At 43.1% G+C, this 22,482-nt stretch overlaps 1 protein-coding gene across 3 annotated transcripts in view; it reads right to left on the bottom strand.

Moving 5' to 3' along the window:
• Nucleotides 1-22,482, bottom strand: part of SLC24A2 (solute carrier family 24 member 2) — a 224,043-nt gene that overhangs the window by 20,546 nt on the left and 181,015 nt on the right. For all 3 annotated transcript variants that reach the window (XM_074361516.1, XM_045509886.2, XM_074361517.1), the window contains 2 exons: nucleotides 21,849-21,967; nucleotides 5,195-5,335 (listed from right to left, as the gene is read on the bottom strand). In XM_074361516.1, coding sequence (XP_074217617.1) covers nucleotides 5,195-5,335; nucleotides 21,849-21,967 — 260 coding nt within the window. The remainder of the gene's footprint in view (nucleotides 1-5,194; nucleotides 5,336-21,848; nucleotides 21,968-22,482) is intronic.

The raw sequence follows: 22,482 nt of genomic DNA, 5'->3' as shown, positions 1-22,482 counted from the left end.
GCATTCCAGCTGCACGGCCATCTGCCTCACCCAGCCTCCCGTACTGTTCCTGCTCTGGAAGCATCAACAGTTCGGTTAAGTCAGACCAACCTTACCATTTCCCGACTGTCAAACTACCTTACCATTTACAAGCTCACAGCCCAGGTAATTCCTTCTTCTTTCATTTCTTTTTGGACTCTTCCCCCTATTTGGACTCTGTGGTCTTATTACAGACACCACCGCCCAGTAGCACCTGTACAATTATTTAGTTACCAGTCTCACTGGAAGGAAGAGCGCTTGAAGCCAAGGTCTGACATGTCAATTTATGGTTAGTGACGGTGGCTGAGCCTGACATCTGCTGGGATGGGCCTCATACCAATTAGCAAAAAGCAAATTGTGTCCATGTGCCGGCCATTTTGTTCCCAGTGTAATGGTTTCCTCATATAATTGACAGCTAATGTTCTCATTAGAAGCTTTGAGTACATCAGAGTGATATTTTCTTGGCTTAAAAAATGTTGCTGGACATTAGCTGGTTGCATAAATTGGCCGTCTCCTTGCTTATTTAAATTCAACAAATATTCACTGAGCATTTCCTCTGTGCAAGGTTCTGGGGCATACATATTTAACAAAGTTCTCCAAAGCAATCCTATTAAAGATTAAAAGTGTGTTCTCTGGATTTTTATGACCTGTATTGAAATCCTTGCTCAGCAGTTACCAGCGATGTGCTCTGAGGTAATTTGATTTCTCTAAGTCTCAGTTTCTTCATCTATAAAATGGGGGGAATAACAATATCTAGTTGTCCTGAGAATTTCATGCACATAGAGTGTCTAGAAAACTGCCTGGCACATAGTAAGTACTCAGATAATAATGGCAGTTGTTACCAGACAACAGTAACCTCATTTTGATTTTTAGGAGATGAAAAAATTAAAACTCAGGGAGGTAAAAGTAACTGTAGAGGTCTGGCCTAGAGTCTTGGCTTTGCTTCTTACTAGCTGGTTGTGCTTAGATAAGTCACTAAACCTCTCAGGGCCTCAATCACTTCATCTGTGCTAGAACCGTGCTTTGTACACAGTAGACACAAATACTTGGTGAATGAGCTGATGCATGACAGAAACTGCAAAAACCTCACTGGGTTCTCAGGTAACTTCCTAGCTTTGATGGGCCATGGTTTGATATCTCATTAGTTGCATTCCTATTATGTAAGAACACCCATCCGAGGCCATGAGAAAATACAACTTTTGGGGTCTTTGTTTCCTTCATTATTTTCAATTTTCCCCAAAGACGTGTTCCTCCCTAAGGTTTATATTTCAGCTCTTTTACTTTTAAAACAAAGCTACTAATTTGAGAACATTACAAGAGTGAAGCCCATGTTAATTATCTGAGCTGGGAGTGTGCGTAATGCAACAAACACTGTCATATAATTTGCACATAAGTGACACAGAAATAAAAACAAGAGGGAGTACTATTTACCCTGAAATTAGGTGTATACATTTAAAAAAATCATGTTTTCCTTGTAATTATTGTCAAAGTTTGGGATGTTCATTTACATCGGTGATTCAAAAACTACTGATAATTACTAGTTTTCTCCTGTCTTTCCTCTCCCTGGATATTTTTTCCAGAGGCCCCAGTGGCAGCAGTTTCTCCCAGGAAGAGATGAGGTCTATTTCTAAGCCTTTGAATCTGGGCTGGCCTTAGGCCTTGCGTTGATCAACAGTATGTGATGGAAATTTCAGCATGCAGGTTCCAAACTAGATCTCAAGAGGGCCTTGTGCCTTTCATTCCTGCTGCTCTTGGAACTTGGCCATCATGTGAATAAGCCCAGGCTAGCCTGCTCAAGGATGAGACCCTGTGGAGCAGAGACAAGGTGTTCCAGGTGACATACCCTTAGGCCAACTGGCCCCCAGACATATAAGAGAGTGGCAGAACTGTCTAGCTGAGCCCCATTTAAATTGTCAACTCATAGAATTATGGGCTAAAAACAATGCTTGTTGTTTTAAGCCATTAAGGTTTGGGGTGGTGTGTTACACAGCAAAAGCTAACTGATACAAGGTCAACCCTAAAGAAACTCTCCGGTGCTGAGCATGAGCAAGGAGCCACTTAATGGTTTTTGTATCAACTGGTATGCTTTCGTTTGACATTTCACATATGCAAAGAATGACAATATAACTCAAACCAGTATGCTTTGAGAGTAAACTGGGACTTTCTCAGGCAAACTGGATATATGGTCACCTTAAATTAGTAATATTGTATTGATGGTTATCTCTTTATGCTTTCCTGAATCACAGAAGGTCACGGCTGGCAGGCATCCTAGAGATCTTCTACCCCTATATTTCACAGAGGAGGAACAGTGAAGTCCAGAGTCGAAAAGTGACTTTCCCAAGGTTGCACAGCTCATGAGTCATGTGGGGAAAGCCACTGTAGTTTACATGCTAGAATGAGAATGTTCTGGAGGCAGGAGCCATGGGATCGAGTCTTGCTGCTCTCACTAGCACAGCTGTGCAATCTTGCCTTGTAGTTCTATGTGGGCATGCTTTGTTTCCTCCACTGAGTCTAGAGTTCCTTAAAGGATATTGGGGCTGCTGTGTCTTTAGATCTTTAGGGCACAAGCCTGATGCCTGGCATATATAAATATTTGCTGAGGAAATCTAGAAACATCCAATGTTTCACCTGAAAGTCTCATTTCTGCTTGGAACCGCACACGGTACACTCAGATAAGACAGAAAAAAAACCCCAGTCCATCCAGGGATGGCCCTGGGTGGGGGCAGTGAGCAAAAGCCCCAGGCCACGCTTCAGGGGCTGGCTCTCATGGTGTATTTCATGGTGAGTGACCAGTTAACGATACTGCGGAGGAGAGCATGTACAGCTGCATTTTCTTGCTCTGCTCCCCTTGGGATTATAGCATCAGCCCAAGCAGCTGTTGCCATCCATGTGACTACTGCCATGGTGGGGTCCTGTTTGTTGCCCAGGAGTTGCTGTTGAGAACTTTGACCTTACCTAACAGTTTCCTTGACCTATCAGTTTAGTCAGAGGGGACGAGCACTTTGTCAGCCCTTGCTCTAAGAGTCCCATTCAACCTGACAGCCCAGGGCCTTGAGTTATTGGCAACGTCCTCCCATTCCTGCACATTTTCCTGGTTGCTTCCTTGGTTGTGTGTGGACATCCGTCAGTCTTATCAGCCAATCAGCCCCCTCTACTCTGGGCCACATCACACTGGCCTGCTGTGGGGATTTAGAAAACCCTGTCTGTCTCCCTAATTTTCCTCCCTGGGCTAAGCAAAAGCATTGGGCTAAACCGCAGAGCAATGGCGACAGAAAGAGGGAGGGAGAGAGAGATAATGAGTGAGTAAGCGGATGTGAGCATGCACGTCTCAAAAATGTCAGTGTGATGTGAGCCAAGACGAAACTGAACACATTCCAGCTATCTGGCTGCAGGTTTCCAGGAAGCCAGGCCTTTGCACAGAGCAGATGCTCTGTAACAGCATCCTGAACAAAGAACCCTAGATATTGCTTTAAGTGAGCCACACCTGCTACATGCATCCTTTCCTCAGAAACTTCTAATGTCAGGAGTCCTTACATGAGGGGTCATTCCTGGCTGTATTTGACAAGACAAGGCTCTCTATCAGGTTGGCTTATTTCCAGGTCAGGCCAATAAGGCAGGATTTTCCTCCAATCTTTTTCAAGTGAGGAAAAGTGGGATCATCATGGGGCTTTCGAAGGCGTATGCTAAACCATGCTGGATGTTACCCCAGCATTCTGTTCCAAATGCTTTTAGAAGTGATGTTTTCAGATTCCTACCCTCTGGCACCATGAAATACAAGGATGAGCCGAAGCTGTGTGGTTGGTCACATGGGCTTGGGTCTGAATCTCAGCTGTGTGCCCTAGGAAGTGACCGGGCAGGAGCTAGTTAATTTCCTTTCCCTGAGTTTCTTTCTACTTATGCTAAATATATATATGTATATATATTTACATTTATTCTTATATTAGGTGTTTCCTGAGGTTCTACTATAACATTTTTGGAAAACACCAAGGCCAGAGTGAGATACATAGCAGGTACACACTTCTGTTGAATGAGGATGTGTGTGTAGGGTTGTAATAAAAAGAGCTGCTTCTCCTTATCTCTTATTAGTTCTTTCACCTCTTGGGGCAATGGCCCAAGATCCCAGTTTAAAAAGACAGGGAAGGGGTGTTCTTTTGATTTGATCTACATTCAGATTGTCCTTCGCTGATTACAAGACGGCATTGTGTTCACAGCACCCAGTGCATAATAATGGTAGATAATATTGATTACGGTGATGATAATAATACCGGAGGGAGCAGACCAGGCACGTAGGCATTTGCACAATATGAATGCGTTTCTTTAAATTACTTTTTGAGCTGAATGAATTAATTCATGTTCACAAATATTCAACAAAATGTGAGTCACCCTTCTGCCTTGGACCTTCAGTTCCCCTTTTCAGAGGCCATTGCTGTGGTGGTTTTAAAACAAGGTTGCTGATTCTTTGAAACTGCTCCCATCAAAGGCGTCACATGCCATCGACACTGATATATTCTGGGGAGACTTTCTGTCTCCTCCCCTTTAATTGGGACAGACTCAATGACGGCTTCGGCCAGTAGAGTGCAGTGGAAGTGACTCTGGGGCTTACGAGACAAAGCCTCAGAGCCCGTGGGGCGTCTCCTCTTGCTGCTGGAACATCCACTGCTGGACCCTGGTCTCTTGTGAAAAACACCTGACTATCCTGATGCCCCCATACTGTGAGGACGCATAAGTCACATGGAGAGGTCACGTGCAGACAATCCCAGCTGAGCCCAGCCTGGGAACCATCTTTGCCCCAGTATCAGAAACATGAGTGAAGAAATCTCCAGATGATTCCAGGCCCCAGCCACTCGAGTCTTCCCAGCTGAGGCCCCAGACAGCACAGAGAGAGACAAGCCATCCCCAACGTGCCCATTTGAATTCCTGATCCACAGGATCCACGAGCAGAAGACAGTGGTTGTCACTTCACATCACTAAGTTCTGGGGTGGTTCATTACGTAGATTCGATAACCAGAACAACCACTGTCACCGTGTATCTGTCCAGAGAAATATCAGGCATATGTAAGTATATGCAGGTGTATGTGTCACCCCTTTTCTTTTTAAGAAAAGTGGAAGCAGACTATGCATACTGTTCCATGCTGTGCTTTTTACAAGGAATCAGTTTCAAAAATGCTTTACTTACAGGTTTGCGGACATCAGGTAAGGTAATCCAGAGAGGAAACACTATGGGCAAGACAATGAGGAATGTGACTTGTTTGCGGGGATCCGCAGGCCAGGCCAGGCTGAGAGGCTGGTCCTCCTCATCTTCACCGGTCTCTGTGGTCTGTTGTAGAGAAAGAGAGAGAGAGAAAATACACAAAAAGACAGTAATGTCCACAGGCTGCAGAGCCAGAAGGGAGGCTCCAGACGCATCAGTCTTCTTGGGTCATCACAGCAGCTGCATCCGAGTGATTTTTAGGTTTGTAAGAGGACCCCTGTCCCAGCCTGAACCCCAGGAGCAAACAACACGTCTCTCGGCCATGAGAATTTAAGAGCTTTCTTTTCTTTCCCTGAACGTTTTCCAGGTTCTCACTTCCGTGAACCAATCATTCAAATGGAGTGCATCCAGCCACGGTCAATGAACCTCTTAGGAGAAACTGAATCTGCAGAGAGAGGAGTCCAGTGCCCACGTCCTCCTCCTCCGTTCTCCTGGAGGAGAAAGCCACAGGATTCAGGATCTTTGGGAAGAATTTAACTTTTTGTTTTTCATTTTTAATTGAAGTATAGTCGATTTACAATGTTGGGTTAGTTTCTGGTGTACAGCATAGTGATTCAGTTTTATATATATGCATGTATGTTCCTTTTCCTGTTCTTTTTCATTATAGGCTATTACAAGATGTTGAATACTGTTCCCTATGCTGTACAGTAGGACCTTGTTGTTTAGGGAAGAATTTTTTTTAATTAAAGAAGTTTAAGAGCATGGGTTTTGACTGGGTAGCTGAAAGTCACCACAGAAACCATTCAGTAACAATACTCGACTGGCTTCACTGGCCCTGGAATCATTAAGTTCATGGATTATTGAGTGGTTGTGAGTTTTTAACCCGTTTAATCCTGTAGTTAAATTTGAAACCATTTTACCTCCGGCTAAAGGCTTGTTATGCAAACACGTATCATATTTGCAGAGAACCAGAGTGTGGAAGGAGGGCCAGACGCTAAACCTGTGGGCATCAAGCGCACAGGGCCGCAGAGCCAGGGGTAGACTTCAGACTTTGTTACTTGGCAGCACGCGGCCAGCGTTTTATTCCCTGCCCGCCGAAGTCAGCAGCTTCTGACGCCCCAGAGCTGGAAGGAACTTAAAGAAGGTGGATCTGGGCCTGGCAGGATGACCATCAGCCTGTAAGACGGGCCCTCTGAGCATCCAAAACAGCACTGCAGGCAGCATCCATCACTCCCTTCCCTGCTTGTTTCCAGATGAAACTGCCGCAGCAGGACCAAGCATCAGATCTAAAAATATCAAGAGGAACTTTTCCACGGATGCTTCCTTTTGAGACCACATAAATAACCTGCACAGTCTTCAAACAGCTCCTGCACCGCACCCCTACCCCCTGCCCCCGCCCCCGCCCCCGCGGCCCTGGCTTCCAGCACGTTGCACTATTTCAAGCGGCAGCAATGAATCCCACCAGCACCGCTCTTCCTAAGGCGGCGATAGGTGGGCCAGGCTCGGGCGAGCTGCTGTAGAGAAAGAGGGCTAGGGGCAAGGCTGGGTGTGAGGCCCAGCTCGCTGCAGTGCTATGTGTACTTACTTGTAACTTACGCCCTAGCACTGCCAAAAGGATTTGTAGTGGTTTACACCATCACCCCCATACTCTCTCCAGGAGTTCAAATTTTAAAAAGACAGTATTTTAAAAAAAAAAAGTTATATTAAGCCATACTGAAAAAAGGTTCTTTTTCTTTGAGTGTCTGTTCTTGGCAGTGGGTGAAAGATTTTTAAGCAGCAAATATGAGGGAATTAAGAGGATTAGGTAATAAAGCAGAATGAGGAAGTGGGCGCAGTTTATTTTGGTTGTCTGGATTCTCATTAAATACCCTTCTTATGCTCGTCATCTCTTCGCTACACAGTGTGTCAGAAAAGAAGAAAGAACTAAAATCAATAGCTTATGTTTCTACCCTAGGAAACTGGAAAAAGAAGAGCAAGTTAACTCCAAAGTAAGCAGAAGAAAAGAAATAATAAAAATTAGAGCAGAAACCAACAAAGCTGAAAAGAGGAAGTCAACAGAGAAAAGTAACAAAACCAAAAGCTGTTTCCTCTGCTCCGCAGTTCACGAGGGTCCAGCCACTGCTTCTCAGACCCATCCCGAGGGCTCCCATCCCTGACAGAAGCATGGGCGTGCTGTCCCTGACCCTTCTTCTGAGCCACTTCCACCTCCTCCCAGAAGATGTAGCAGAGGCAGAGAGTATCACTCCCTATTGGGCTCACCAGCCTCCAGCATGTCAGCTGACTACAAAAATAGTCTCTGTGCAGTGGGACCAACAAGGATGAAGGAGAGAGGTGCATTTTAACTGTTCCCTCCCAGATAAGATCTTTCTCCCCCAATCCAAATAAATGATTTTCTTCCCCCGCTGACCTGGTAGATGCCTTAGAAACAGGAAGACCATGGGAGAGTTGAGACTTTGCATCATTCCTGATTAGAACCCTGTCTCACGCAAGGTAAGTGGTTTTACTCAGGCAGAGGATTCCAGCACCTCCTTGAAGACCCGATAAGCTGATATGATGAGTTCATCAAGGCTCCTCCCAATTCTAGGGTCGACACTCCCCCCAAGTCTGGTCCCCCACTGCCATCTGCAATCTAGTGACTTCTCTCTAAACTCCAGGCTAACCTTTTTCTGAGAAAAAACGAAAGCAACTCTTTATGACTCATATCATTTTAATGACACCAACAGATGGTGACATTTCATCAATAACCCTTCTGCTTATAACCTACGGATTAGCTCCTTTCTCCATCTGCCAAAGTCACCAGGCAGGCAGTGCCACTCGCAAATAGCAGAAAATAATTGTCTGTTTAGATGCATAAGCTCTAAACACACTACTGTCCAATGCAAACAATTAGCTATATTGTACGGCTTCCAGAAGCTACACTTGAGGTGGCTGTTGCTAGGGCAGAAATGGACAAGAAGAAGGGACTGTGTCTCAGTCTGTACAAACAGTGCTCTCCGTGGGGACTTCATGGCCTCTTGGGGATGAGTCTAGCTATAGAGAAGTACATAACTCTGTGATGGAGCCATGAGGTGCCTGGGGAGTGAGGCTGTCAGCATATTTTAAGGGGAAATTCTCTTTGTGTCTTTGCCAAGTTCAATCTCACTCTGGTTCAATGGGCGACAGCTTGCAAGCTAGTTAGAAAAGTGAAAAAAAATGTTGTTCCAAGTCTGAGGCCCGTGTTGCCTTTGCCCAAGCTGCTGGCATGCTCGCTTGTCCCAGCCCCAGGAGAGGCTGGGCATTGATTTTCCAACTTCTCCTGCAGTTGTCTCATCCTGGCTTTAACCTTGCCACAACCTACCCTTACCTCCTAAAGCTTCTGTAGAATGGCCACAAAAAACAAAACGATGCAAAATGATCCAGAAAAAATTCAAATGACTCATGATATAAGGGTTTAAAATAGTTTGATACCAGCTGGGGTCTCTGTTAGAAGCCCTAGAATTGTGTAAAACTGGGGCTGCCAAGGACTGCTTCAGAGCCTTGTAATCTCTGACGTGGAAAATCTGAGACTAAAACACACGACTCTAAGTTCCCACATAGTGATGTTCCTACTGTCAGGTCTTAAAGGAGTCAGTGCAGCCTGGTGGGAAGAATTGGTGGTGGAGAATCAGGAACCCTAGCTGCCCGTCTCTGCTCGAGCTGGGATTCCTTGGGTGGTGACCACCATCATCTGCAAGTGTGCACTGAGCACTTGTAGGTAGAAAGCATTGCCCTAATTTCTAGGACTCTTGATTTGTAGCAGACTTGAAAGGGGAGACCGAAAAAATGGCTCCAAAGAATTTATTCTTTATCCAGTTGTGGGGATGCTGGCAGAATATACAGCAAGAGATTCTGATTGTTCCCCAATACCTGTTCTGCCTGTTATGGATAAAACTGTGTCCTCCCCAAACCCGTATGTTGAAACCCTAACCCCTAGGACCTTAGTTGTGACTGTATTTAGAGATAGCACCCTTAAAGATATGATTAAGTTAAAATAAAATGCATTTACTCTAAAACTCGGAGCTATGGTCAAGTTGGGGGAAGGTGAATATTTTAAGTGATCTGAACTCCTACTTAAAAAGAATGGTTCCTAATACATTTGTCATTGTTGCTGTTTCTACAATTTTTATCTGTAGATAAAAAAATCAGTTTATATCTCCACATCATTCAGCCACACAGATGCCCACACAGATGATCAAATGCGGCAAATCTCAGGGAGTGTGGGGCCTGCTATGAATCACCAACAGGCCCCCGCGGGGCTGAGAGCGGGAACAGACATCCATAAAAACATGTGCTGAGCCTGGGAAATGAGGTTAGGTGGCAGCATCAAAAATATTAAAACTGTCACCCTCAACAAAGTTTTCAAAAAGCCACTAAAGGAAAAAGTGAAGAATATGAAAACATACATACATACATTATGCTGTACACCAGAAAATTTACACACTGTAACTGACTATACTTCAATTAAAAAAAAAAGAAAGAAAACATGTGAAACATCTGGACTATGTGGGAGGCATTCATCTCTAGACCAGGGTTAGTAATTCTCCGGCAAGTGCAGGATGCATGGTACCTGGTAGAGACCAGGAGACCAGCAAATGTTAATTCTCTTCCCTTCTGCCATTAATCTCATCTCTGTGACTAACTAGCTGTGTGACCTCAGGCAAGTTGACGGAAATGCTAGAACAGCCAGAGAACACATAGCACACGGGACCAGCAAGGCATCTGGTCCTGGGGCACCTCATGCCCTTTTAGGCCCCAGCAGACCTTAAATACTTTGTCATTATGAAGCAGAGCTTCTTTGTTGCCTGGAACGTTTTAATGTGGGACCAGCTTCCTGTCCAAGAACTTGTCATTCATTTCATCACAAGGACACTGGTCGCTCATGGAAGATGAGCTGCGATCGCAGACCTCTAAAATTGTTTAGAACAGAAGCTTTAGGCTCCAAGAGATGGGGCCCTAGAATTTCACAGCTGGAAGGGCCCTGGGTCACTGAGCCCACCCCTTCCATGGAGAACCCTAAGATGAAGTGACATGCTGAAGGAAGGTCACAGTGCCAGGCTCATTTCACCACCAACTCGAGGCTCTTCCAAAATACCACACTGCCTCCCTTTCTCACTCCTAAAAGAACAGGTATGAATGTGCTTCATGTCCGATGACACCAGGCTTCCCAGCTCTTTGTAATGAATTCAACCTGCTAAAACGAAAATGCTAGCTACAGCAAACACTAAGCATGTAATTGACATAAATTTGTTTGGTTTTCTCAAGACAAGAACTAATTTTCAGTGGTTTGGATGGCCTACTTTCTTGCAAAAGCTGAGCAGAAATATCTGATTCTTAGGTGCATTCTTTCCTTTTCTCTGAGTCTGCTATGGATGGAATATCTGTGTCCCTCCAAAATTCATATGATGAAATTGTAACCCCCACGGTGACGGTATTAAGAGGTGGGGCCATCGGGAGGTGAAGAGGTCATGGTGGTGGAGCCCTGGTGATTGGGATTTACTGTGCTTATATATAAGTGGGATGCTAGCTCACTCCTCTGCCTCACACAGTGACAACATGTCCATCTGGGAACCAGGAAGCAGACCGTCACCCGATATGCCACACTTCTCAGCCTCCAAAATTGTGAGAAATAAATTTCTGTTAATAAGCCACAGAGTCTATGATATTTTTGTTATAACATCCAGGGCAGCTTTGGAGGGGAACTGAAAGGCAGATGTGGGCATGTGCGGGGAGGAGGGGCCATTGTGATGCCCTCCTTCCTCCTGGCTCCTTCCTTGCTACCTCCATGGGGCCAGGTACACATTTAAAAATGGAATGTGGGTGCTAATAACATATCAATGAATGTCAGGACTTCATATACAAGTGAAAAAGAAAGACTTGTTCTTTAGCATCTTTGTCCAAGAAAGAAGTGCAGAAATTTTGCCCCGGTTTGCTGGAGCAGGAGATGACAACCAAGTACACCAACGGCCAAAATGCGGGCTTGAGATTTTATGTGCATTTCATTGCTTGATGTCACCCCTGATTCCCATAACTGTGGCTAATCCTGCACTGGCTACTTCTAAAATGAATATCTAGGGGACACTGTAGGCGATGGATTAAGTCCTTTACAATCATAAACTTCCCTGAGGCTAACTTTAGTAAGAAATGAAATAGGAGGCAGGTTATTTCCAGACTCTAGCATTCAGTGTTCAAAGGCCAGGAGACCCTCAGGGGAAGAAAATGCACAAAACAAAACAGCATCGTCTTTGAACAGGGACTATCGGCTTCTCCTCCCACCTCTGTCCTCTTTCATTATTGAAGTGTTAAAAGTACTCTCTTTGAGAAAGGTGGCATGTTTTACTTTTCCAATTAGGTTTCCTTGGGAACCAGTGAAGAGGTGTGTGTGCCTGTATGGTGCGTGCGTGGGAGGCTCCCAGGGAGAAACGAAGTCTTGAGAGTGCCTTACCTAATGAAGGGATTGTTGGAGAAGGGGTTCACAGACAAATAAGACCCACTTCTGCTCCAGGACGTTCTCGTCCAACATGACTGCTGTTACAAAATTAACTGAGGTAATCCACAAAAAGCACTTAGAACAGTGTTTGGCCCAGAGTAAACACTCAGTAAGGGTTAGTTATTGTTATTAATTTTAATAAATGTTTAGGAGAATAATTTCTTCAAAGACAGCCAGGAGAGAGAAGTTTGACCGGGTGAATTATGATACTTCCAAGAAATAAAATTCTGTAATTCAATTATTTGATGTGAAAGTGGAAACCACAATAATTGTGTCCTTCCATCCAGCCATTCATCCAATATTTACTGAGCATCCATTGACTGCAGTGATGTCAACAATCTAATTTACCTTCCTCTTTGGTAAGATGAATAAATAGAAGGCCTTTTGTAAATAAGATGAAAGGGAAAATTCCACAGCGCTAAGCAGAAAATGCTCTTTTATTTCAGTAGGTAGGCTCTAAGTAGAATTTCTCTCTGAAACAGCTTCCAAGCAGACTCATAATATTGTGACACCTTGATTCTGTGTTTTGCACAGAGCTAAAAACAATACTAGAGTTGGAGCTCTCAAAGGTAGAATTACTAAAAATGCACAGTCACACTTTAATACAGTGAAAGGTTCTGAAATCAACATCTATTTGGCAAGTAGAAGATGCCTCCCAAGAAACATTCCATGGAGCGCTTAACTACAAAGGGAATCTATTCAAAAAATGAGATTTTTAAAAAACATAATTATCCATACAGTCAGCAATATTAGTCTGTTTGGGCTGCCATAACAAAACACCATAGATTGGGTGGCTCCAGCAACAGAAATTTATTACAAACTCCCGTCGTAGATACCAACCGGCTCAGGGACAGTAACTGCTTTTCATCTCATCTCCATTTTTTTTTTTTTTCCCTAAACTGGTTGGCCAATTAGTGGGGTCAAGATACCAGCAATCTTCATTATGTCTATTACAGAACTAGAACAGCATTCTTAAAATTGAGATATAGAAAAGATCTACCCATAAAAATTTTCACTACTGGATTGCGGATCATTCTGGTCTTAGAGATCCAAAGCTGCATACTCAAAATCTCTAAGTGACACAAGGTAAAGTCAATTTTTGGGACCCCAGAGATATAGTTCAGGACTTGCCAAACAAGGTGTGTGTGAATCATTTTGAGAGCAAACTCAGAGTTCTGGGATGGGGCAGCTAAGGGATCTAAGGGCAACTTCATTTGCCATTTGCCTTTCCTCTTTGAAACAGGAATAAAAACAGAAGAGTCAGGAAGAAACACTGTTAGACCCAATGATAGAAAACCAGAGAGACATATTTAGAAAACTTCAGTTACTCAGTGCAAAGGTGACTCCTTACTGACTGTTATGGACAGAGGGTTTCTGTCCCTTCAAAATTCACATGCTGAAGCCCTAACCTTCAGCTTGGCTGTATATGGAGGTGGGGCCTCTAAGGAAGTAATTGAGGTTAAATGAGGTCATAAGCGTGCGCCCCTGATCCAACAGGATTAGTGCCCTTGTGACAAGAGACACCAGAGAACACTCTCCTACTCCTTCTCTCTCTCCATCCACCCACCCTTCCTTCTGTGCACATCAAGGAAAGGCTATGTGAGGACAAAGAGAGAAGACAGCCCTCTGCAAGCCAGGAAGATGGCCCTTGCCAGAAACTGAACAGGCAGAAATCTTGATCTTAGACTTCCAGCCTCCAGGACTGTAAGAAAATAAATTTCGGTTGTTTAAAGCCCCCAGTCTGTGATTTTTGGTTACGGCAGCTCATGCAGACTTATATACACCAGCCATATGGATATTTATCTTTTAAAAATATCTTACTTTTGAATCTTTTTTTGGCTTTGAAATAAATTGTGTTCACTTGCTATAATTTATTTTTAAATCACCTCTTTTTTTTTCACTCATACTTCATTGAGTCTTTGAGAAATCTCTTTATTTTTGTTCTCTGAGTTTCTCAATGTCTTTGCCCTTCTATTATTTACCGATATCCTTCATTCTCTTGACTCTGTTCTTATCTCTATGTTTCTATCACTTATCTCTTCCCAAGAGATAAGAGATAAAAAGAGGTCAGTCAAAAAGCATCTCTTTATGGAAGGCAGCACCATGTGAGACATTTGTATTGCCTTTCATGTGGACATCTTGAACCAACAGAGCTTACATACAGATTTTTAAAAAAGTGATTAATCTCTGCCCGCCTAGTGGTAGGAAATAATTCACTCCCCTTATAATACCATCTTATGGTTTGTTTTGCATATAGAAGGGAAAAAAACTAGCATCAATTTAGTATATTAAGGGGGGAGGTATAGCTCAGTGGTAGTGTGTGCTTAGAAAGCACAAGGTCCTGGGTTCAATCCCCAGTACCACCATTAAAATACATGAACAAACAAATAAATAAATAAACCTAATTACATCCCTCCCAAATAAATAAATAAATTAAACTGTACAAAAAATTAAAAAATAATATTAAAAAAGAATTTAGTACATTAAACACAAAGTAAGGTTTCACTCAGCAATGGCAATCTGAAAAAACTTCATCTGCTTCTACATGACTCTGAATTGAAACCAAGGTTTCAAAATGTTTTGCTGTGACTGGTGATGAAGCTATTGGGGCCTAAGTTTTCCAAGAAGCCAAGAAACCATTTCATTTTAATGTAAAATGGTATTTGGAGAGTCTGGTGAAATGCAATTACTTTCCTTCACTTTGCATTTTGCCCAAATAATTCTGAGGTACAACCTACAGACAAGACGGATTTCTCTCTGGATTGCTATGGCAAATTGGTTTTTGTATATTTTTCACGGGGTTCGTAAATCCTGCTGATACAAATCATAAAAGATTTGTCAACATAAAAGCTACAGGAGAATCGTAAGAAATAATTCAAAAGTCATTTTCATCATTTATCATCAATTGGATTACAGTTACTCATAGGAACAGTAATATTAATGTCAGTATTTTTTTCAGGGTGACAGTGGAGTTTTTTTTTATTAATGGTCAGCCCTTAATGTAGCTTATGTGAATAATTAATAGACATTCCCCAGACATCTTCAGAAGGCACAGTGACAAATGGTGTTATTAGCAGTGAGATTCTAAGTGAATATGTAATTCTTTGTTAACATTCTAACTTAGGCAGAAACTCAAGAGTCAGATCTACTTCAAGGTGTGTTCACAAGGCCTTTGAGTGCATCTTAAGTAGTTGGTAAATATTGTCCAGGTCATCAGATAAAGGAACCAGATCTCAACTTTTCCTTAAAAAACGAATGTATAGATTGAAAGAAATAAATGTTATCTCCTCCAGATAGAGGACTCATGCACTGAGGCCCAGTAGGTAAAACCCTGTAATTTTTGCTCTTTTCTATAGTTTGTATTGGCTTTTCTCTGCTACTAATGAGTTTCTTTTCTAAGGCAATCATAGATCTCACATGGCTTGGGCCTTGGAAACTCCAGTCTTTAGAAGAATCTTTGAATAGTCTTTCTCCTTCACAATTAGGCCTTGGCCTCTCTCCCCAGCGCTGCCCCTGGACTCTGGCTGTGTCAGAAAAAGAGACATGTCTCCACGTTCCACCAAAGCCTCCATTTCTTGAGTGCCAGAATAGAATCCTCTTACTATGTTTCACCAATGTTCCAAGACATTGGATAATCTCATTAACAGGGGAAATTTGGTCCTTAGCTCCTTTTAAACTTTCTACATTGTGGACCCGGCTATTATACTGAAATCACTTAGAAGAGATACTTGCTTTTTGAATAATAGGGGAGTTTGAGGTTCGAAAACCCTCTGTTAAACCTTATTGCTGCTAAGAAAGTAAACATTTGCTAAGTTAAAGGTAATATTTTAGGAAGAAAGACATCATGTGGATTCTAGGTACCATCTGCTTGGGTAATCTTGGAAATCCCTATCAGGTTTTTGACCAACGTTTATTATGAAGCCTCCCGACAAAGCTCTGAAATCACAGATATAACTTTGAACAGCAAGAATCCAAAACAAACTGCTGCCTTTGATAACCATGCTCTTTTACTACCCTCAGAGATCCACATTTAATAGTAGAGAGATATCTTTGTGCATTTTATTTTATTTTTTAGAGAAATCTAAGATCACAATCACTTCACCTTTTCCTACTTATCCTTTACTTAGTCACATAATGTCCAAACATTTTTATCAGCACTACGAGGCTTTATGAGAGCAGATCTTAAAAACAGCACTGTGTTTAGGTGAAGACTAGTGCTACATGGGGGAGAAATAGGTCACGGCTGAAACCCCAAAGGGAGAAAGGAAGGACTTAATATAGTAAGATGATATTTAAGTTGTAAACCGAGAAAGGAAGAAAAAAAGTGCATTTTATACTCTGTCTATCATCCATCTGTATGTGTATGTTTGTGTGTATAAATCAGTCAATCAGTCAATCCTTTTCTCCTAGGAACATACTTATTTTAAATAAATCTGGTGCATCTGGGCAACTTTGAACCAAAGCAGGGACAATTTGAATTTCCCTAAGGACAAAGAGAAGTCTTAGAGGTGAAATGAAATAAAAGCTGCAAATAAAAAGAGCCAGCATTATAATACATGAAAAAAGTTAGATTTTCATATTTCAGAGTCTAAGAAATTTGCAAGGCACTTTCCCCTCTGCCCTGTGACTGTGAGCATGGATTTGAAGCATGTGGATGTGTCGTGCCTGGAGGACGAGGACACAGCAAGGCGGGCAGCTTTCTGGCACAAGCTGGCCACGTGCAGTCACTTGGCTGTTGTCTAGACTGGCGAAATTAAACCTTAAGAAAATGCTGGGTTCTGGGTGGGAGATAATATTTCTTTGAATTATCTTTCAAACCTGGATAAATTCCTAACATTGAAAATTGGGAAGGTCGGTCAGTTCTCAGTGACAGCTCAAGTCAGTTCTATTAGGATCGACAGCACTGTGTCAGCAGTCATTGGGAGAAGGTGATTAGCACTCAGACATCTGAAGAGTCAAATTATTTCTTCGTTCAGAATATACAAATGAAGCAAAAAAACAAAAAACAAAAAAAAAACTGTAAAGGGGCTTCCTCTGCGCCAGAGACTATTTTTAAAATGTTCTTCATCGCCAGTGTAAAGTCTGGACAGACAGAAGCTCTCAGAAATGAGGTGTTATTTCATTTGTAAATAGGGTTTTGAAAACAGCAGGTTAATTACACGAGGCAGGTTAAACTCTTGGAGAGTATCAGCGGTGAGCGTGTGGTGCGTGGGGCTCACCACTTCCATTAATAAAAGTCAGGGTGCACACCTCATTCGCCATGCAGCTTGATAAAAATACAACTGGGAAAGAAAGAAAACTAACACAACGAAAAGGCACTGAATCCTTTCTGTGAAACTGTGCTTTTAGTGGCTTGAGCATTCCGATTTCACACCTTTTTCCCTGACTCTGGAATCACAGCCCAGGTTTTCCCTGTTAAGCTGTCTTTCCAGCCTGGAAACGTCAGCATGACCCACAACAGTTTTGTTGTTGTGGTTGTTGTTGTTCTCCATGACCAATTTATTACCAAATGGTCTCAATTCTGCCTCAGAAACAGCTCTCACATCCAGCCATTGTCATCCACACCACAGACAATACTTGGTCTGAGGTCTTGTCATCTGGGCTATTTAATAGTAATTTTAAAAAAGGTTTTACTAAGTACTGCTTATAATAGCAAACACTTATGTAGTGCTTACTCTGTGCCAAGAGCTGTTCTACGAGTATTCTAGTCTCACAAAAATGCTATGAAATGGGTTATTATTTCTGCTTCACAGAGAAGGAAAATGAGAACAGAGAGGTTAAGGAACTTGTCCAAAGTCACACAGCTGGTAAGTCACAGACCTGGGGTTTGAACTCATGTGGTCTGTCTTCAGAGACTCTGCTCTTAAATGACTAATGCATACCACTTCTGTTTTAATTTAACCATTATTATTTTTAGTTGCTGTATTTCTTTTTGGAATAGGTAATACAGTTAATTGGTTCAAAATTCAAAAGCTACAGAAGGCTACACTGAAAGATCCATGCAGAAGGCTACCTCCACCACGGTTCCCTAGCACAGACCCCTATTCTGCAGTCAGCATGACCAGTTTCTTCAATAGCATCACAAGTAAAGGCTTATATGGTATTCGGTTATTCCCCTCCTTTTTTCCCCTCTCTTACATGAATAGAGTATACTGGATGCAATTTGGCATGTTGCCTTTTCCACTTAACAACATATATTGAAGATCATTCCATATAAGTGCATGAAAAGCTTCCTCATTATTTTTCTTTCCTTCTTTTTTTTTTTTGGGAAAGACTGCAGATGGTCTAAACTAGGGGTGGGCAAACTTTTCCTGTAAAGGGCCAGATAGTAAATATTTTAGGATTTGTGGTCCTTATGGTCTCTGTTACATATGCTGCTGCTTTTTTCTTTTTAAACCTTCAAGAATATAAAAACATTCTTGTCTCATGGGTCGTACAAAAACAGACTGCAGGGCTGGATTTGGCCACAGAATCAGTTTGCTGATCCTTGAACCAAATAGGCTCTTGCCTCACTGCTCTGCATCCTGGGCTCCCTACTCCCAGAAGGGGGAAGTCCAGACAGCTTGATGGTGCTTACAATGCCCGTCATGATTCCTCCCCTTCCTATCTGTCTACTGCACTAGTCCATGCCACCATCAGCTGTGCCTCAGCTCCCACAGTGACCTCTTTGCTCCACTACTGCTACACAACCTCTTGCCATAAATCCAATCTCTACACTCAGCCCCAGGGATCTTTTACAAGTGCAAATTACATTTGGGAACATCCAATAGCTTGTTGCTGTCCTAGAAGGAAGTCTACTTCCTTCTCATGGTCTACAAGGCAGGCCATTTCTGCTTGGCACTCCTGTCCCACATCACCTCCTCCCTCCATCACTCCACTCTCCAGCCACATCGACTTTTCTGTTCCTCAAACAAGGTGAGCTCACTTCTTTCTCTGTGGGTGTGTTCCTTTGGCCTGAGCATTCTTAAATTTCAGCCCCAGTTCAAACATCACTTCCTTAGTGAAGCTTTCCCTTGCTTCCCAACTTTAAGGGGCCCCTCTATTCGTCCTCCATTGTGTCACCAGGCTTCATTTTCTTCATGGCCCTATTCCCTTGTATAATCATATCTTGGTCTGTATTTGCAGGCTCTCTTCTCTGCTGGAATGGGTGGGCATCTCCAGTGCCCAGCACATTGCCTGACACATATTAGATGAACACGGAAAATTTTTTGATTGAACAGTGGGAGATTTTCAGCCCAGTTTGTTTTCCTAGTGGATCTCTCCTCACTCCTCACCTTGCATTTCAGTCTCTAATTCCCCTGCCTTTCTCACCAATCACTGAACATGAGTTTCCCTCTTAAGGTTTTATGCCTTTGAACATGGGGTCATCTCGGTCATCAACTCCTTCTCTGAGCGACAAACTCCTACTCACCCATCAATACCCAGCTTGAACATTACATCATCTTCGAAGCTTTTACACTTTCCCTTGCCAGGGTCAAGTTCTTTCTCTGGTAGTCTCCCAGAGCACTTTGTACAGACCTCCCTGACCACATTACTCACCTACCACAGGTGCTTATTTATTTACTTATTTTATCCTGAATCCTCTCAAACATTTTATATGTACATATTTTGTATATGTATTTCATTTTCATTTTACTACAATGAGCATTTTACCCACAGGGAAGGGACACCTTGGATGCTGTTTATATAGTAGGTATGGGACATGTTAATATAAATAGCAGCATTCAGCTCTATGCTAAGTGCTTTATGCACATTATCTCTTGAACTCTCCTAATATCCCTAATGAGGCGGATACTGTTATTATCTGTACTTTACAGATGCAAAAACTAAAGTGAGATTGGGTGGATCTGGAATTCACGGCCAGGCTATCCTGCAGGCAGCTGCAGGGGTGGGGATGGGGGTTCTTTGAAGGGCTGTGTGCCCTTGAGCTCTCAGTGTATCAGGGTGGTGCACAAATCTGTCCTGTTTCCCTGCGTGAGACCCGGGGGCACAGTTCTGCTCAGAGGGGGTCAGTAGAGACTCTCACTCCGCCGCAGCAAGGCGCTCCGGCGTGGGGGCACAGATGTCCCTCTCCCAGCCAGATGGGAGAGGCACAATGACGAGGCTGCCCTCGGAGCACCTGTGACCACGCCATCCCCAAGGGCAGCCAGATGTCCTTGGGGCCTGCCTCCCGCTGCCACATGCTGCTTATCCATGTGGACATAAGCCACTCTGCCAGCTCACCCCCAACCTAATGTGAAGGGACCATGGGACTCTGGGCAGCAGGGCAAGAGCCTGGAAGGTAGAGGAGACAAGGGCAGAAGGAGCTGCTGTTTCTTTATTCTTTCCTTTAGTTATTTTTTTCTGGCTTTCCTGAGGTATAATTGACAAATAAAAATTATATCCATTTAAAGTGTACAATGTGATGGTTTGATACACGTATACCTTGTGAAAAGCAGAGCAAAGGAAACAATCAACAAGATGAAAAGGTAACCTATGAAATGGGAGAAAATATCTGCAAATCGTGTACCTGATAAGGAGTTAATATCCAAAATATGTAAGGAACTCATACAACTCAACAGCAAACAACAAATAACCTGATTAAAAACTGAGCAAAGGACCTGAACAGATATTTTTTCAAAGAAGATGTCTAAATGGCCAACAGGTATCTGAAAAGGTGCTTGATAGTCCTTATCCTTTCCTTTAAAAGAAGAAACTTTGCTTGCACATTTCTCCAGGGAATAAAGGCAATAGGCAACACTTAGCATGTGTTTTTCTAAGGCGTGCAGACCCTCTCTGTGCAGTGTATCCCGGTGAAAAGGAGAAGAGAGTGCTGGGAGGGAACATCCTGTCTAGAGAAGAGGATCACAAACTTTAGGGTAGTGCTACTCAAAATGTGATCCTCGGACCAGCAGCATCAGAATCATCTGGGAGCAAACTCTGGGTGTCACTCCAGACCTGACAAATCAACCTGAATTTTAACATGATCCCCCAGGAAATTCATAAGCACGTTTAAGTTTGAGAAACACTGACTCAGGGTGCCTGATTAAAATGCAGGTTTGGGGCTCTGTGCCTTCCAAGTCTGATTCACTTGATGAGGTTGAGATCCAGAAATCTAACAATCACCACCTACTTTTCAGTTCTGCCTCCTTTTTTGAGCAACTGTGGTCCAAAGGCAGTGCTGCATTGTAGAAACAGTACAGAGACTGTATGTTGACAGTCCTGAGATCAAATCTCAGCTCTACCACCTACAAACTGGGTAATCTTGATTAACTACTTCATCTCGTTAAGTTTTAGCTTCCTCACTATAAAATGGAGATACTAAATGCCTATACCTTCAGTTCACATTCTGACTTTAGTACAAATGCTGTGAGACTGTTAGCAAGTGACTTAACCTCTCTGAGTTTTAAAGGTGAGAATATCTGCAAAGTGTCCGGCATCAAATCTGTGGCACATGGTACATGTAAATGTTCAGTATTTTTATAACCATTAGATCAAACAGCTTTTGAATGGTTGTACCACTGAATGGTGGATTGGACCAGAGAGGACTGATTAAAAATTTCAACTGCAGAGACCATGGAAGGCCAAAGGGGGCTAACTGAGGTGTGATGGCTGTGGTTTCTCTGTTCCTTAACCTTGGCCTGAAAGACTGCAGTAGCGATTAAACTTTATTGTCTATTAAGAAGCACTTGCTGAAAAAGAATATATATAAATGTATGTATGTCTGAATCACTTTGCTGTACACCTGAAACTAACACAACATGGTAAATCAACTACACTTCGATAATAAAAAATGAACTACCTGGGAAGTGAGTTAAAATGCTGATTCCTGGGTGCTGTTTCTCAGAGATTCTGCTTCATCAGGTCTGGGATGCGGCCTGGGAAACCTGCATTTTTATCCCCAAGGGCTTTGATGCATAAGTCTTCCAATCTCACTCTGAGAAACAGCGGCTAGAGCAGATGTGCACTTATTCAATAGATGAAGGGCTTGACGCATGCGGCCAGGACTGGGAAATACACACAAGGACAAATGACTCCACTTGGTGCCTGTCCAGCTGGGAACTGGGGCCTCTGAGGAGAACAGAGGGTCTCTGCTGCTGTGCTAGGATTTCAACAAGCACGGAGGCCTGGAAGAGCGATAGAAAAAAGCCATACCTGGGCTTCCGCAGCTTCGATGCTGTGGGAGAGATTTCCATTTTGAACAGGTTCCGAAGCATCGCTGGATGGTGTCATTTCCACTTCTGTGCTGGTGCTGTTTGGGAGCTCGATTTTTTCTGTGACATAATTAAGACACACACACAAAGAAAGCAAATGGAGTCAGTGGGGTAAGCGCCACGTCGAAAAGAACATCCTAAAATGGTGGGCCCGGAGGGGAAGACAGTGGTCTGGGTGGGGTGATAAAGCCAGGGCTAAGGTTGCACCAAACAGCAAAGGATTTTCCCCTTCTCCCCCATGCCTTTCAGTGTACTCAGCCCTCCTCCTCCTTTACGAGCTCTCTGGTATCCCCTCTGGCCTGATGTCTGATCTCCTGTGCCCTATCAGCTCCCAGGGGCTGCATTCTCTAGACGAGGCAAACGGACCAACTAGCCATTCAAGAACATGAGCACAGACACTTTTAAACCAAAACCATACCCAATGTACACACTATTGTTTATACCCAGGACCACATCCCTCAGGTATTTTTTATAGAAGGATCTTTTCTTTTGTAATATGTTTTAGAGAGAATATTTATTAGCGAGGGCTTCAGGAGACGTGTGTCCTACACTCTGCTCTGCCAACATCGGGCTGT

The sequence above is a fragment of the Camelus bactrianus genome, chromosome 4, assembly GCF_048773025.1.
Source record: "Camelus bactrianus isolate YW-2024 breed Bactrian camel chromosome 4, ASM4877302v1, whole genome shotgun sequence".
In the NCBI taxonomy this organism is placed as follows: domain Eukaryota; kingdom Metazoa; phylum Chordata; class Mammalia; order Artiodactyla; family Camelidae; genus Camelus; species Camelus bactrianus.
The sequence above is the reverse complement of the archived record's forward strand: the minus strand, read 5'-3'. Positions and strand labels throughout refer to the sequence as shown.